Source organism: Euprymna scolopes, chromosome 35, assembly GCF_053919585.1.
Source record: "Euprymna scolopes isolate OS-2025 chromosome 35, ASM5391958v1, whole genome shotgun sequence".
In the NCBI taxonomy this organism is placed as follows: domain Eukaryota; kingdom Metazoa; phylum Mollusca; class Cephalopoda; order Sepiida; family Sepiolidae; genus Euprymna; species Euprymna scolopes.
In genome coordinates, this window is record NC_136516.1 from 28,774,976 (window position 1) to 28,794,315 (window position 19,340).

At 33.0% G+C, this 19,340-nt stretch overlaps 1 protein-coding gene across 3 annotated transcripts in view; it reads left to right on the top strand.

The window, feature by feature from the left end:
* LOC145259769 (chitin synthase chs-2-like) overlaps window positions 1–19,340 on the top strand; it is a 298,156-nt gene that overhangs the window by 222,583 nt on the left and 56,233 nt on the right. For all 3 annotated transcript variants that reach the window (XR_013864204.1, XM_080117512.1, XM_080117511.1), the window contains exons 25-28: window positions 6,171–6,495; window positions 12,399–12,770; window positions 14,582–14,845; window positions 17,273–17,349. Coding sequence is in view for 2 of the 3 variants with exons in the window: in XM_080117512.1 (XP_079973638.1) it covers window positions 6,171–6,495; window positions 12,399–12,770; window positions 14,582–14,845; window positions 17,273–17,349 (1,038 nt within the window). In the remaining variant the exon portion in view is untranslated. The remainder of the gene's footprint in view (window positions 1–6,170; window positions 6,496–12,398; window positions 12,771–14,581; window positions 14,846–17,272; window positions 17,350–19,340) is intronic.

A 19,340-nucleotide genomic window follows, 5' to 3' on the forward strand; every position in this document is an offset into this window, starting at 1 on the left:
AATAAAGATGATCATTCCATAAGAAAACCGAAAAAAACTAATAGGGAATTAATTAAAGTGAATGTTTAAAAGAATATGCAAATTAGCTAGATCTTTTGCTAGTGAATGCAATTCTACGACCCATATATAAGAACATTGTATTTTCTTTTTGAATAACTAGAAAAGAGAGGTTTTAATATGAATATCAATACACACAAAAGAGAAACGAATTTATACGAGTATAGGTAGATAGATAGATATACAGTAAAACTACTTTAATTTGAACTTCCTCTCATTTGGACTTCTAAACTTGAACTGTCTCGTCAGTGAAATCGTATTAGCATATTTGCTGCGTAGTTGCAGTAAAACTGTTTACATGGTTTAGTCAGATATTGCGCAGAAATATTAATATTGGTACTATATAATTAATGTAGATTAGCTATTGATGATTAATTTACACTAACTGTAATTTTTTTTTCAGAATGCTATATTTAAAATTGTGTAAAACAACCCATTACAATGGCTTTCAACTCTAAAAGAAAACGAATGACACTGACTTTACACGAAAAACGTCAAATTATAGAAAAATTAGATGCTGGAGTTATCAAAAAGAAAAAGGAGGAAATATTGAAGGCTGCTCCTTTCTCTCCAAATAAAAGACATGTGAAAAGAAGGACTCTTCACGGACCAAAGCAAGTTGAATTCGATCGAATATTGCATGAGTGGTTTGTAGCAAAACGGAATGAAGGTGTAGCAATATCTGGGCCCATGTTAATTGCTAAAGCAAAATCTCTTAAGGAAGAGTTGAATATCGCAGAAGATATGAAAGTCAGTGAAGGCTGGCTTAGGAGCTTTAAGAGTAGACATGGTATAAGACAACAATGTCAGGTGAACAACGGTCTGCTGATACACAGGCAGCATCAAATTATTGTGACAAATTCAGGACGATAATTGCCGATTATGGTTTAACACCAGAGGATGTTTAGAACGTGATGAAAGTAGCATAAATTGGAAGTGCTTACCTACAAAACATCAGCTGAATCCGAGGAGCAGAAAATAAAAGGTTTCAAATTAAATATAGAAAGACTAACAGTGATGGTATTCGCTAATGCTTCTGGAACTCATAAACTTAAGCTTCTTGTCATCGGCAAATCAAAGTGTCCCCGAGCATCGAAAGGAGTTTCGCCTTTGCTAATATCCTATTATTCTTCACGAAATGGATGGATGAATCAACAGTTGTTTAAAAAATGGTTCTTGCAAGAATTTGTGCCAGTTGTCCAGAGGCGTTTTCTTGAATTAGGTAAACCTGATTCAAAGGGCTTGCTTCTGTTGGACAATTGTAGAGCACATCCTCCTGAGTCAGAACTAGTGTCATCTTGCGGGAATATTTTTGTGTGCTACTTACCACCTAATGTGACTTCTCCCATCCAAGCTATGGATCAAGGGATTATTTGGAACTTAAAATGTTTCTACAGAAATGATTTCATGATGAATATGATAAATAGTACCGTGAGTATAAGCGATTTTCAGCGCCATTTTACTATCAAACATGCCATATTTTCTCTCGCAAGTGCATGGAATCAAGTTCGAGCAAGCACATTAACAAAAGCATGGAGTAAATTATGCCCAGCGCCAAAGGCTTCTGAACTGAAAGAATCAGAGAATACATCTGATCTAGAAAAAATTCTTGAAACCAAACGGTTACCGACCAACCACGCTGTTCTTAAATCACTTAATGCAAATGATGTTGAAATGTGGGTGCAACAAGATGAGGAAACTACTGATCAATATCATGAAGGCAGTAATGATGATGAAAATAGCGACAGCTCCGATTCTTTTGACCTTAATGTAAATAACCAAGAACACTTTGATGAAGCAATATCATGGGATGATGCAGAAAAGTCAATGGAGATGGTTATAAAATTTCTAGAAAAATTCCTTACTTTAGTGACAAATATGTTTTGCAAGCAATGTCACTCCAAAGAGATATAATCATAAAGAAGCTAAAGAACAAAGAAATTGTAGATTTTCGTGATCACTTACGGACTACAATGGCAGCACCCGAGAGCTCAATCGATGAAAATAGAAACTGCAATGAGATTCATTCAATGAATAACTAAAAAAACTGTATTTTACATAATTGTATGATTTCTGTAGATGATAACTTAGGTAATAAATACCTAACATGTAAGAGTAAATTTAATTTATTTTCAATGTTTTTGTTCCTGGTAATAATATTTAACAATTCTTACTTGCAATATATCGTAAACTCAACTTAATATATACTTGAATATCATATAGCAATGAATTTCATTTACTATTTCTTAATTTTTAGAAAATTAAAGTTAACTGCAGCACATTTTTTTTTATCACAGAATTTAAACAGCATCCTCTAATTTGAATGAAGCGGATGTTTAAATTACAGGAGTTATACTATATATATATATATATATATATATATATATATATATATATATATATATATATATATATATATATATATATATTATTACGTGCATAAAAGGTATACCCATGGACATGACAAAAACAAACACACGGGAAAACACATACAGTCACACACAGAAACACACACGTACACACAAAGACACATACTCACATACAGGCACACACAAACGCAAACACATATGAAAGCACGCACCAAGCAAATACACATGTACATACAAAAGCACACACGCACACATAAAAACCACAAACATGCACACACCCACAGATGCACACACACACGGACGCACACACCCACAGACGCACACACACACACACACAATTTTAAATATTCAAGTATTTTACTTGTATAAAAATTATCCATTGACATGCGTTTTTCTAGCTATTAGCTCTCATCACCATGGCTAAACTTTTTAGACAAGGTTACGTGTAAAGAAAATTGTCACTTAGTTTTAGGCACTGCTAGAGAATGGGGGCAATTTTTTATAATTGTTCTAGTTAGACGAGTATTTGTGCAGATTGCTTTGAAGGCAAGGGGATCGTAACATGTTTTCTGTGAAAAAAAGGGAGTAGGCAGGCAAAAAGTCCCTCATCCACTAGATTTCGAAGACAGTTTTGTCCCCTGTCCAGACAATCTGGCTATAGTACTCCATCTTAGGACGTATTTTACTTTTCTATAGGTAGATAATTTCATTGAGAGTGAGATACTTTCTAGAGTAGTAGAATGATCCAACCATTTTTTAAGTGACTTTGGCAAAGGAACTGATATATATATATATATATATATATATATATATATATATACAAACGCATTAAGGATCACACTTCCTATGAGTGAGGCGATCACCAAATGACCTCCGTATAATATTGAATGATAAATAAACAAAGATTGTTGGACCCTTATAAGTAAAACTTGGGGAACAAGCCAGGTATATACTGAAGTCTATTTATTACCGATTATGATTGGACTGCAGAAAGAGTTGTGAATTTTATTTTTGATTGTTTGGATCATCATGAATGATGTTTCAGTCTCGAATGTTTAACAGTATTTATTTCAGTTATACAGAGGACACTTTGATGATCGTTTCCTCAGTAGGATGTGTGATCCGGAATGGGTTTTATACATACCATGTTACGTAGACACCAGTATTAACCATATCTAGATAGCCGGGTGTACATACATGTAAGGAGTGTGTATAATATATATAATGAATGTGTTTGATATAATGAGTTTCTGTATGTCGTCTAGTGTTTCATAAAGTTCCTTGTAGATGTGTGTATAACTGTTTGCACATAGACATTACACACACACACACACACACACACATATATATATATATATATATATATATATATATATATATATATTTGTCTTTACATAAGCAATAGTTTGTTGCTACACAGTCATGAGCATGTTTCGGCCTACTAGTATTTACCAACTAGAGACTTCATTAGGCAACAACCCTTATTTCCGAAAACGGAATTCAAAAGGAAGAGCGAAAATTAATTCTCAGCAAAAGAAGGCCTTTTTTTTGTTCTGAGTGTGAAGATTCACGGAGAACAGGGTTGAATTGGGTGTGAATTTGTTAGTTTATTCATTTTAGTATTTGTTTATTTATTTATTTATTTATTTATTTATTTATCGGTGACTTTATTCATTTTCATGTTGGTGTTAGGGGTTAGGGTTATAAAATCTAGAGCTATACAGATGTTATCTTTAACAGGCGAGAGGCTCCTGTTTTTTGTCTGAGACCATCCAGGGTCAATGTGTCATAAAATTCCCTTTTATTTCTGCCCCCACCCCCCAGTTATTATGTTTAAGCATAAACAGAACACGGCGGATCTAGAGGAGTAAACCTTGATAATCAATCTTGTTGTTCGATGGGTAACGGTAGTTCCAGTTGCACTCACCGACAAACGGATGTTGCGGATCTAAGAACAACATGGCTTCGCAGATAATCAGATTAAATTGGCAAGCTCTAGTTAGAGGAGTACTGTGGAAGTGCATATGGAGCAGCGACTTATGCTTTTATGCAATGTGCAACCGAAACTTCACTATGAATACACACGGGGATGAAGATGAGATACAGTTTCAACAGGACATATAACATTTTAGAAACAAACAGTTTCTTATAACAAAAGGTCGGAACATCTTTCTCGGCATTTTACATCTTACCAAATAGGAAAACATTATCTTCATTCATCTGGGATCTTGAGTGACGGACTGCCAATGTTGAAATGAACATACATCCAAAGGAATGATCAACAAGCACCGGTAGTATTGAATTAATTTTTGGAATTGTTGTGGTTTACCTGACGAAGACCAGAGGAATAATTGGCCGAAACGTCGTAGAAAACAACAAATAAAAGATGATAATAATAGGCCAAATAATTAAAAAAGAAAGTACTCATCTCCAAAATAATTCCAAAAATTAATTCAATGATATAACAATCGGTACGGACCCGACCGACAATTAGAAGATTGTGGATTTATAAAACCAAAAAATTGCCTTTTGGGGCCCGTGGCGTAGTGGATAGAGATTCAGGAATATCCAAGATTTCAAGTGAGTATTGTCTGGAGGTAGCGGTTTCAATCCCACCCAAAATCGATCAGAGGGTTAGTTGACCAAACCGTGGTGAGATAACAACAACTAATGAAAGCAGTAATTGCCGTGGATGTAGTTGAAGGATTCGACATTCCTATCCCGTTGGGGTTTACCTGACGAAGGCAAGAGGAATATTTGACCGAAACGTTGTAGAAAACACCAACTAGAAGATGAGGATAATAGTTCAAATAATAAAATAAATAATATAAAAAAAAGCACCCATTGTATTTTCAGACCATTTTTATTCCAAATGCTCCCCCATTGGAATATTGTATGCGTTTAGATTCTGTTTTTTTTTCGGCATACAAGGCCATATGGCTCTGTCTCCAACACTCCAACTCTCTCCGTCTAACTCTCTCTCTCTCTCTCTCTCTCCCCCTCTCTCTCTCTCTCTCTCTCTCTCTCTCTCTAACTCTCTGTCTAACTGACCACTGGCTAACTCCCTGTATATGTAACTATTCGCTTGCTATTACGTAATTCAACTCACATCTTAACGTGTGACTTTGAATAACGTTTTCGATCTGCTATTTTTTAAACCTATTTGTTGGAGTATTTTAACATTCTATTCGTCAATGTCGTACTCCTGGTTCTTTTATTCTATTGTTCTACTCCTTATTCCAAATTCCAAAACCTATAACATATTTGTTTTTGTTCATACCGACAAACCATAATGTTTTTTTATCTAACATTTTAACTTTAAATAATAATAATCGATTTTCCCAAATCGACTATGAACAACGTAACCTGGTGTCGCCCCGGTATAATCTAACAACCGGACCATACCTCATAGATTTTTATTTGTGAGATTATTTCAGAAGTAATGTCTGTCAAAACACTCCCCCAAACTACTCTCTGACTGAAGAAGGCCATGATAGCCAAAATTATGGCAGTGCCAAGAGAAGACACTGATGATTGTCTCATTCAATTATCCTGAGTATACTTAACATTCACAGAGTTATTGCCATTTTTGTATATCATATACAAGCGTCGTTAATATTGAACAAAGATCAAACAAAGACTGTTGGGCAATCATGACTGAAACTTGGTGGACAAGTTAGACATAGATTTCTTACTAAGACACTTCTTTTACAGCTGATTATTGTTATTATTTTTTTCTTTCAGGAATTTGGAAACGCACCATCATCAAATTTCTGGATGTCATTAGCACCATCACTCAGTTATCAAGTATTATCATAATCGTCATCTTCTTAGAAGAGTTGAAATGGTATACCAAATTGGAATGCGTTATATCATTTTTATTTGTGTCCATTTATTATTGGGAAAATTTTTTTGATGGCTGCAACGCTTTACCGAAACTGAATCGAGCTTTAATGGAAATCAAATATGAACTCGAACACGTCCGACACTTTATGAACGTTATCACGTACACGTGGAAGATTTTACTGACAGTTTTGATCGCCTTTCTTCTCGGTAACGAGACTTTTAGGTATGCATATGTTTGAACTATTTTCTTTTCCGAAAGTATTTTGAGATACATTCTTGACTATTTTAACGTGAATGGATCTATTCCTAAGATGGTTGCATTGTAAAATACACTTGTAAACTACATAAGTTTTTTTTTAATGAAATTATTATTTAAAGGGCAATTATTTTGGCTTTACAATGACAATTATTAGTCATTTCTATTATTTTAAGTCAGTTTCACCTTTATATGCAGAATTTAAAAGAGCATTATTGTTGTAACATTGCATTCAAAGAAATCACTTCTTAAGCACAAGTAGTTGAGGAGGAAGAAGCTGAATGTAATGCAATTAACTTTGACTAAATTGTTTATATACTTAATTATTGCTTTCATTTAAAAGGTCATATTATAGGGTCTCTACCATTACCTTGGATATATGTACATTTGTTTTTCTCTCATATCTATTATAGAGCGTAGTGTCATCAGTAAATATATCCATCTCAGATACAATTTTAATCATGGAAGTCATTTATGAATATCGGAAATAATAAAGGTTCATGGATCGACACCTGGGGCACACGCGTATTATTATCGTCTGTTTAGAAGTACGGCCATCGAAGACAACCTGGATTTTTCCCATGTCTAGGAAATATCTAATTATTGCTAAGAGACAGAAAATTGGAATCCATGTGGTTTTGAGACTTCTATCCGGGGTCACCTCTGACCCTTAAAAGTCTCACTTAAAGTTTCCATTCAAACACGACTATCTTTATACAATATTAGCACAGTTGGGTTTATCGCCTATTCTTAGTCTGTATACAATAATCTAGAATATCATTAGTGTCTTTACTAAATGTACATTTTGAACATCACAACTAGAATAATTAAAAATGTTTCATAATAATAATAATAATAATAATAATAATAATAATAATAATAATAATAATAATAATAATAAATCGCTACCCTGTTTGATACTACGTTAAGAGTATCCTTTCTGCTATAGCGATAAAAAGGGGGCATAACTTTAAATAAAGAAAGTTAAGGGCTATCGCCCTTTGTTCTGAGTTACGGCCTTGACGACTGGGGACTTACGGAGGCCAGGATTGACAAGCAAGATGGCGACACACCGGACACTCAATATCGTCATGTAAATAATTAAATGTTTCTACTATGAATAAGATGGGTTAAAATAAAAAATAAGACTGTATACTTGTTATTATGATATCCAATATTAGATTATGTATATTTGTTATTATGATATCCAATATTAGATTATGTATATTTGTTATTATGATATCCAATACTAGATTATGTATATTTGTTATTACGATATCCAATATTAGATTATGTATATTTGTTATTATGATATCAAATATTAGATTATGTATATTTTTTATTATGATATCCAATATTAGATTATGTATAAGTGTTATGATGATATCCAATATTAGATTATGTATATTTGTTATTATAGTATCCAATGTTAGATTATGTATACTTGCTATTATGATATCCAATACTAGATTATGTATATTTGTTATTATGATATCCAATATTAGATTATGTATATTTGTTATTATGATATTCAATATTAGATTATGTATATTTATTATTATGATATCCAATATTAGATTATGTATATTTGTTATTATGATATTCAATATTAGATTATGTATATTTGTTATTATGATATTCAATATGATATTATGTATATTTGTTATTATGATATCCAATATTAGATTATGTATATTTGTTATTATGATATTCAATATTATATTATGTATACTTGTTATTATGATATCCAACGATCTTCACGTTACATTTCTCCAAACACAAAAGTTTCCAACCAAGAAACAAATCAGATAATAAATCTTATTTCACACACGCGTGCTCTGATCTTCATTCTTTGATCATCACTTGTTTCATTTGTTTAGTAGCTGTTGATTGGCTGTTTAACTGAAACGAATAAGATCCATGCATGGAACAATGGAGACTTGTTGTGGCTTCAAAAGTTTTATTGGGGGAAGAAGCTTATTCAAAGTGTAAAAACTAAAAGAGAGGCTACAATTAATTCTTTCTGACTTAATTTTCTTGCTTAGCCTTAAAAATAGCAGTGTCCAGAAAATATTCTTTTAAATTGTTGCCTGTTGTGTCTGCTTCCTCGTCTCGAACTGTGTCCCATCCTAAACACGTGATCATTTTTTATGTAATATCATTCGATACCTGCTTCTAGTGGGGTTAGTCTAGGGAGATGATCCTTGACCCCTTTCGTATCACTCATACTGGGTGTACTGACGATATATCTTTGCAATCAGGTGGTCCTAACATGTACTTAATGTAAAACTCCCTAAATTCGTACTAGTTAACATAATCTCTATTTATAACAGACTGCATAAGAGCACGTGGGAAAATAGCAGCAGCAGCTGTAAGATAACTGGCTTGCAAGGATATTGCCAACAGCAGCTTAAAAAAAAGAAACAAACAAATATGCTAATTAGGAAGTGTGCGCGAGCTGGTGTGACAAGAAAAAAGAAAGAAAAGGACACCACGTGTTGAGAGAAGAAAAAGTGTGGTTGAAAAAAGATGGACGTGTAAAGTCAAGGATGAGAAATGACTGTCGTGTAGTGGAGTAGAGAGAAAAACGGTAATAAACGTCTTGTGTTAAAAAAGAAAAAAAAAAGCCGAGTCGAATTTATTTATTTATTTTTTGGTTTATTAATTTTCGATGGTCGCGGATGGCGTGGAGATCCGAGGTTTGAACTGTGACGAACACGACTCGAGCGTAACGGCTACATTACGTATTTACTGACGTATGATCCCAATATAAAACATACGAAATGTTAGATATTGATCGGGCAACACCAAGTTAGCTGGCCGATTATTATTATTAGGCTGTCTCGAGATGTATTTAATGAAACACTCTCAAAATTTATACTAGTTAACACAATCTGTACTTACCGGCATAGGGTCCCTATATACAACTATTTTTTCTAGTCAAATCTTACACTGAAATGCTCATTTTTAGACAGTCAACTAAAATAGATGAAAATGAAATAGAAAAAGAAAAAAGGAAAAAGAAAAGAAAAAAAGGAAAACAAAAAGAAAAAAGAAAGAAAAAGAAAGGAAAAATGAAAAATAATTGATCGTTTTTTTTCTTTTTCATAATATTTTCTCTATTTAAAAGTCATGTCTAGACTCTTCATTTGAAAAATTCTGATGCGTTCGCAACTTTGATTTTTTTTTTTTACTTAATCGTTCACCACTTATCAAGGCCTGGAAGTCACTCGACAATACGGGTTAATAAATGTTATGTAGATAGTGAGACAACATGATCAGTAATGGTAGAAATTGGGTGTTATTCACATTAGATGTGAAAACTACCATGTTATAGTAATCTGGGAAGCAACCCCAAGATACTGAGTTTCATATGTTGTCCTAACATTGCTTAATATAAAACTCCCGAAATTCATACGAGTTAACATAACTGACAAAGGATCCCAATATAGAACATACCAAATATCATATGTTGACCGGGCAACACCAAGTTCGCTGGATGAATACAAGTATTATAATGGTGAATGCTCTGACGAACTGCAAGCACTTGTGCCCCCACGACGTGAACACCCTCTACAGACCCGACAGGCTGCAAAATCCCACCCCCACACTGTAGAGATCCCTAGATGTAAAAGATCTTTCTACTCCAGTAGTTTCTTCCCCAGAACTGCTAGACTTTGGAATTCCATTCCAGGTCCCTGCTTCCCCAACTGTACTCACGTGCAGAAGTTCAAGTGCAACGTGAACCAACATCTTGCTGCCCAAATCCCTACATAGTAACCCAGTAGTTGTTGCCCCTGTTAGTAGCCCCCTACACCAAAGTGGCAATGTGCCTTGTATGGGGTGAAAATGTAATTAAAAAAAAAAACATTATGATCATTATTGATATTTGTAAAAATAGAATGCCAGGAAGAACGTTATCAAAGCGAAAAAAATATTTACAGATAAAATTATTCATGTTAAAATAGTTATCGAAAATCTTAACTTGGTTAAAAAGAATGTTGGAACATAACCAAAATACGTGACGAAGGTAGATCATCCGATTTGTGTCTTAGTCATGTGGAGTTAATGACGTAACGAGATAGATTAATAATACACGTAATCGCTGTTTATTTTTCTTGCGATCCGTATTTTTCCATTTGATTGGTCCATGTTCGAACGTGTAAAAAGAAATTCGTCATAATCGCGACCGTTTTCGATTTCCATGAGTCATCTTCAGGTGAGTAATGAATTAAAAAAATATGTTTAGTTAATTTATTGAAAACGTCGATTAAAATCGTTTAAAAGACTTTAAGCATACTCTCTCCCTTACATTATCGCGCATATATATATATATATATATATATATATATATATATATATATATATATATATATATGTGTGTGTGTGTGTGTGTGTGTGTGTGTGTGTGTGTGTGTGTGTGTGTGTGTGTGTGTGTGTGTGTGTGGAAGTTTTAAAAGCCAAAAGCAATGCGAAAGTTCCGGAATCAAGAAAGTAAAGAAAAGAAAAACAAACAAACAAATAGACGGGTATGTTTGAGTAGAGAAATGTCTAACTGTTTATTCATTTATCATTCCTCACCTGTATAATTATTTTGCAACCAAGTTGTTGGTATTGCTGGTGTATATAAAGTGGTATAGAACTTTGATTAATTTCGGGAGAAAAAACACATTCTCTTTTCAAAAAGAAAACAAAAGTATATTCAAGCAAACTACCATTTACTTTACTAAATAAACGATTATATAGATATTCAATCAACAGTTTATTTGAGCATATTGACATATATCTTATAAATAAGGAAACAAATAAATAAATCAGTAAAGAATGTTAAAGCTAGAAACAAATGAACAGATAAAAAGCGAGGAATAGAATAACAAACAAAAAGTTTATAAATCAATAGTATAAATAAAAATAAATAAATAAAACTTGTCAATAAGAAAATGCATATGTATATATATATATATATATACATTTTCTTATTGACAAGTTTTATTTATTTATAAATAAAATAAAACTTGTCAATAAGAAAATGCATATATATATATATATATATACATTTTCTTATTGACAAGTTTTATTTATTTATTTTTATTTATACTATTGATTTATAAATTTTTTTGTTTGTTATTCTATTATATATATAATAATATATTCTATTATATATATATATATATATATATATATATATATATATATATATATATATATATATATATATATATATAATGTTAAAATAGTTCCCAAAAATGTCAACTTGGTGAAAAAGAATGTTGGAACATAAACAAAATACGTGACGAAGGTAGATCATCCGATTTGTGTCTTAGTCACATGGAGTTAACGATGTAACGAGGTAGCTTGGTAATATACGTGATCGGTTAGTTTAGAGTTTGGAGTCAGACTGGCACCGTTTACACGAAAGATATCGTCTCTGTGTTTTGGAAGCTGAGAGAAACACAACTTTAGCATAATGTAGAAAATTATGTCTTGCAGCTTCGAAGTCAAGAATAAAGTTATATTAAATATATAACCTATTTTTATTTGGATTCCTTCGGAGGGAGATGAACTTGAATAATAAGAAGAGATGATGACACAACGGAGAGATGCATGTTCTTTGCCTGTGCGCTACACAGGCTGAATGTTAATGAACTGTTTTATTATATGTGAAACACTCATACATACATACATACATACATACATACATACATATATACAACAATGGAAAAACATTTTAACAACTAGACAACACACTGTATAGATCACAACGTTAAAAAGACACCTGTTAAATCGACACTATGTACAAATTGACCAAAGAATCCAAAGAGAACCACATACACTGAACATCACAACAGTTATTTACTTATCTTTTTCAGCGTGAATTTTTCCAACAAGAGCATTGTAGATGATATACACCCATTCCTACCAACTATTCTGCTGTGCCTCTGTACGGCTTTCGGATATTATTTTGCGTATTTGGCGTGCAAATTATGCATGCAGGAACTGGCATTCTCAACACCACTTTTGATGTCAACGCCAGTCGCCATTGCCATTGCGATCTTACCATGTTGGGAAAAATTTCAACTTGACGATAAAAACCCTTTCAAATTTTTAAACGAATGCTGGTGGAAAAATAATGAAACTAATATCATATATGTAGCAATCGGGGGCCTTCTGTATATTTCGATCTACTGGATTGTCCGACATGTTTTCCGATCAGAGCAAAGCCGCCTCATGAGGAGAGAACTGTGAGTACCATTGTTATGATTATATTTTACATTAAATTTAAGCTGAAAGTCATTTCAAGCCATGAATGAAATGTAAATATTTATTATTAGTAGGGCAACCCGACGTTGTCCGGGATTGAATGAGGATCAACAAATGTTCCACACTTCCATACTTTTTATTGTCATTGAAATAGGTGATCAAATCGATTGATTTTTCGATCAAATCGATTGATTGCCTGCTCTAGTAAGGGAACCCTTCCTCACAGTGTACCAGGAGAAAGCTTCACATGCCTCCCTGCACTGATCTAGTCAACTATACATTGTAGTCTACATTGCTCCGTAGATAATCTATTTATTTTATAAAATTATTTGTAAATAATGGCTTAAAGTTTAAAATGCAAAAGTCAAGTATCATGGTTCAATTGTGCTCTAAACAGAAACATTCATTTCGAACGCGCCCTTGTCCTATCAAAGAACCAACTGTTTATTTTATGAAATTATTTATACATGATCATGTGAATTAAACGTACAAAAGTCAAGTATCATGGTTTAATTGTGCTTCGTTTGGTCATACGTTCAGAACGTCACCAACATGACCTCTCACAATACAAAAGCCAGCCTTATTGCTGGCATCCACCGCGTACTCACCGAGAAACCACCGGTGTTTGTGGAAAATGCATACATATATAATTTTTATAATTATATATATATATATATATATATATATATATATATATATATATATAAATTAATTTCTGTTCCCAGTGAAACGATATATATATATATATATATATATATATATATATATGCAACTCTGTCTGTGTGTGTGTGAGTTCGTTTCTTTATAGACCCAAAAGGCTGAACAGATTTTCTTTAAAATTTACAGAACTTTAGTGTACAAGTCTGGGAGTGATGTTAGTTAAGTTTTGTCGCAGAATACCCCCGACGATTGCCGATAATCGAAATCATTATATATATATATATATATATATATATATATATATATATATATATATATATATATATATATGTACATATGTATATATATATATGTATATATATATATATATATATATATATATATATGTACATATGTATATATATGTATATATATATATATGTACATATGTATATATATATGTATATATATATATGTATATATATATATATGTATATATATATATATATATATATATATATATATATATATATATATATATATATATATATATATATATATATATACCGCTTCACTGGGAACAGACATTAATTTTTATGCTCATCTCAAAAAGGGTTCAATCATATTTACTATACAAGTATACAATTGTTTCAGCCCTTTTATATATAGTTATCTGTATATATGCTTTTTTTATTATGCTTATATCAGAGGGAGCATTCAGCAGCGTTAAATATGCATAAAAAATATAATAAGAATTCAAATCGAGAGTCCGATGCATTCATATTTGTACAGTAAATAATACTAGACCTTCCTTTGAGATGCACATAAAAATGGTTTCAACATCCTCTCCAACCTCCATATTAACTTGAACCTGTCTAAGATACACTTGTCTCCATTTGAGTACAGGGAAATCGAGTATAAAGTCCCAAATGTGGAGAGCTGGGGCGTCACAAAAGTTTTTTTTTTTAATCATTGTACCATAAACAGCTCATTTACAAAGGGGAGATAATTTAATTAACATGGACTTTTTAAATTTGACGGTTGAAAAGATTTTCATGAATTTTTAAATTTTTATCATATATTATAAAATATTGAATTATGTTGCGATTGAATAAATGTAATTCAAGATTTTTTTTCTTCTTTTTCTTTTCAGACTGTTTCTCAATCCTTATTTCTGTTCCGTGTTTTACGAGCAAGGGATTTTAATGAGTCGTCGGCGCCACAATCTAATCATCCAATATTCGAACGTTGGTGGTAAAAGTTTGTATAAACTTGAGAAATCGAAAGACTCCTCCTCTGATCAAGAAAATACAGAAGGGCAGAAAGGAAAGAAATATTATCCGAAAGTTTACGCCTGTGCTACCATGTGGCATGAGACCCCAAATGAGATGATGCAAATTCTTAAGTCAATTTTCAGGTGAGTATAAAGTTTTCAGTCATTCCAAGATTCATCATCAGTGTCATCATTATCACCATCGTCATCATTACATTTCATTCTATAAAATTCGTTAATTCCAAAGTTTAAATTATATTATTATTTTTTTTAATATTTCTGAATTTTTGAAATGATGATTGGCAATTCGTATTATTTGGATTATTCGGACTACTGTTCTCATCTTGGGTGTTATTTTCATGTTTCGGTCGATATAACCTCCGACCTTCTCCAGGGGTATCTTGTCGAATTTGGAAATCTTTCTGTTGAATTTGTATATAATTTCAAACGAAACCATTTATTTAATCAATAAAGGTAGTGTGCTTTCATTCCATCAACCATGACTGAGTAAAAATCCTAAGTAATTTGCAATTGGAATCTGAATATTGAACCTTCAACCTCTAGAAGAGTGTCACTTACAACTGAATTACCATGTACTTTATCCGTTATGCCTCAGGACATTTTCTAGTGTGAATTTTGGGAGCCTTAATCCTTTTGTTTTTCAACCATTCCCAAGTTCATCATGATCATTATGATGATGATGATCATCATCATCATTGTCATCGTCATTGTCATAGTCATCATTATCATTACATTGGCTGTCATTCTATCAACTTCCTTTTTTTTTTTTAATTTTTTTTTTTATTCAATTTTCACCCCAAACAAGGCACAGTGCCACTTTGAAGCAGGGGGCTACTATTAGGGAATTAATTAGCGGGGTCATTATGAAGGGAGAAGAGTAGAAAGATGTTTGTTAACACTACACTTGAACTTCTCCATATCATTGCAGTTGGGAAAGCAGAATCCCGGAAGGGAGTTCCAAAGACCCGCAGTTCTGGGGAAGAAACTATTGGAGTAAAAGGCTTTCTTGCACCTAGGGATCTCCACTGTAAAGGGATGAGACTTAGTAGCTTGTCGGGTTTGTCGGGGGTAGTTACGTCGGGGAGGTACAAGTGTTTGCAGTTCGTCAGAGCATTCACCATTAAAGTATTTGTAGAACAGGCAGAGGGATGCAACATCTCGTCGATGGGACAGAGGTTGAAGCCCAGATGACAGTTCAGGACCTATCAGGTTTGCGACTCTTTTTTGAACCCTGTCCAGGAGCGAGAGACAAGCAGCAGATGCACCAGCCCAGATGTGACAACAGTACTCCATACATGGGCGAATGGTTGCCTTATAGAGGTATAGGATACTGGCAGGCGTAAGTAGTTTTCTAGCACGGTAGAGGGAGCCAACCTTCCTTGCAGCAGCCTTGGCAATGCTCTCAATGTATCTATTCCAGTTCATATTCCCTGTAAACGTTAGGCCGAGGAGTTTAAAAGAAGTACTTTCAGGTAATGTGTTCTTGGCCATTGCTATTGGTGGTAGAGAAGGTTTCTTGTAGTTATTGAAGGAAATTTCAATACTTCGGTACTTCTGCATTTACTGACCCATATTTCCATGAATGTTGTCTCAGCATATCCCGACAACTTATGTAGACAACCGGAATATAGTGAAAATGCTCAACCAATAAAAAATTGATTGACCATACGACATAAAAGACGTAAAAAATAATAAAATTATCTATTATATTTATTTTCAATATATAAGTAAATAAATTAGATAAGCAAGTCGCTAAAAAGAAACATGGAAAAAAACAAAATTATCTATTATATTTATCAGCACTTGTGCACTGGTGTGAATGTACAACTTTTTTTGGTTCTAAGCTAGGACATTTACAGAGTGCATGCATAGCAGAGGCAGACAAATGTAATTTCAGGACCGAATCGAAAATCTCACAACAATAAATGTATGTGGTTGTTTGTTTTTAAAAATAGAATTAAGAAAATTATAATAACACAAAATGCAGTTTTTTAACACAAATTAGAGATTATTTATTTATTTTTTTTTTGTAACAAAGCCAATATTCTGAAATTTTCGAATGCGCGTTTCTTTTTGTTGTTGAGAAAGCTTTTGTTACCACTTAATGAATTAAAATAAATATTTAAAAAAACTTATAAACACAAAATGGTTGTCTGTCCCCTGGTGTACATTTGCCTGCCCTTGCTATGCACTTTCCAAATGTCCCAACTGAAAACCAAACATGTTGTACCTTTGCATTAGTGCTCAAGTGCCTATTTATTTATTAAATTAACATACATATTACATGAAAAAAAAACAGGCCGAAACTCGTAGGCATGGTGACGATATTCATTCAATCACCGTGTTCGACTTTTCGGTCTTTATAACAGAAGAGTACAATGAGATAAACTGTCAAATTACGCTTTTTTTATTATTAAACTTTACTTTTATAAATGTGTTAAAATATTTTCTGTATTAGAAACACACACGTCTTTTTTTTTCTAAAACTTTTCGTTTCATTTTCACTCTTTTTTTTTCGTTATTTTCAATAGTTCGTATTTAATTTTCTAGGATGTCAATTGAACAACAAGTCCGCAAAGATTTGAAAGAACTTGAAAATGAGGATGATGGTTATTTTGAATTCGAAGGTAAATTTGTTTCATTTTCAATCAAAAACATATAGTTTTTTAAAATTCTAAATTTTTTAGATGAGGGCTGATTGTTTATATTGAATTCTTACTGGCTCTGTAGATATTTTCGTATTACGAAAATATCTACAGAGCCAGTAACTTTTCTCTTTTCTTTTCCAAATAACAACCAACATGCCCGATGACGGTCAAAGGATAAACCGACCGAAACGTTGCACAAATAACATTCAAGATGAGATCAATATTTCGATCAGTACAAGTAATATATAATTTTTGTTGTTTCTGAACTTTTGAGATGAGGATTAATAATTTTTATTATTTAAGTTATTCGGATTAGCGTTCTCATCTCGGATGTTATTCCTATAATATGTTTTAAGTATGTAACCCTTAGTCTGCTTCAGTACGTTTTGTCGAATTCAGGTAACTATATAGAATTTCGAACAGAATTCTTTATTTAATCTATGGGAGTAATTTACTCTCGTTCCATCAGCTATGATTTGATAGCACTTGGGGAGGCACTCTTACAGATTCTGCCAATTGATTATTCCTGGCGTCATTTCCGGTAAGCAGGTTCTGCTTTCCAGTCAGTCTAGACCCAAGACTCAGACGGAGAAATTCGTAACATTACTTGTCCTTCAGTTGAACGGAGTTCTCACTCAACTAACATACTTGTCTGTATTTCTGTTAATATATTATTCATATCATGTTTTTTTTAAATTCAATTTTCCCCCCAAACAAGGCACAGTGCTACTTTGAAGTAGGGGGTACTATCGAGGACAAATGTTGCAGGGGTATTATGAAGGGAGATGAGTGGCAAGATGTCTGTTCACATTACACTTGAACTTCTGCATGTCAGTACAGTTGAGAAAGTTTAGCAGTTCTGGGGAAGAAACTATTGGAGTAGAAGGCTTTCTTGCACCTAGGGATCTCTACTGTAAAGGGATGAGACTTAGTAGCTTGTCGGGTTTGTCGGGGGTAGTTACGTCGGGGAGGTACAAGTGTTTGCAGTTCATCAGAGCATTCACCATTGAAGTATTTGTAGAACAGGCAGAGGGATGCAACATCTCGTCGATGGGACAGAGGCTGAAGCCTAGATGACAGTTCAGGACCTATCAGGTTGGCGACTCTCTTTTGAACCCAGTCAAGACTTGAAAGACCAGTAGCAGATGCACCAGCCCAAATGTGACACCAGTACTTAAACTTCATTGTACGTATTATTTGGAATCTTTGGACTACTGTTCTCATTTTGAGTGTCATTTTCACAACGTTTATTTCTCAGTGTGGGCGATCGAAAATACAAACGCGAATTACTTAGGAGTTCTATCCAGTTATGACTAATGAACCGAACGCACGCTACCCTTATGAATTAAATAAAGGGTTTCATTCGAAATTCCGTGCAGATTGCTGAGTTCGACAGAAATATTCCCCAATTCGTGAGAAAGGTTGAAGATTACATCAACTGAAACGTTGTGAAAATGACACTCAATATGAGAACAGTAGTTCGAAGATTGCAAATAATACGAATAACGAATCCTCATTTCAAAAATTAGAAACATTTTTGTGTTTTTAGTATTGTCTGTACTGAGGATTGAACCTTCAACCCTCAGAAGACTGTCACTTAGAACTAGTTATTACTGAGCACTTTATCTTTTTATTAGTTTTTAGTGTTTAAGATAATAAATTCTTTCATACGAATTTTTTAGATGAGGATTAATAATTTGGATTATTCAGACTACTGTTCTCACACTCAATGTTAGTCTCACATTATTTTTGGTTTCAAAATGTAACCTCTGGCTTTCTTCAGGTACGTCTCCTTTAACTCGAGGATCTATACAGAATTTGGAGCTGGACTTTTTATTTAACCCATTATGACCTGAATTATGATGTAGATGATTACAAAAATATTTTATTCTTAATTTTAGTTAGTTTAAAGAGTAATGATGCTATGATTGTCTCCAAACTGGAAAAAAATTATGAAGTTCAATAGTTAC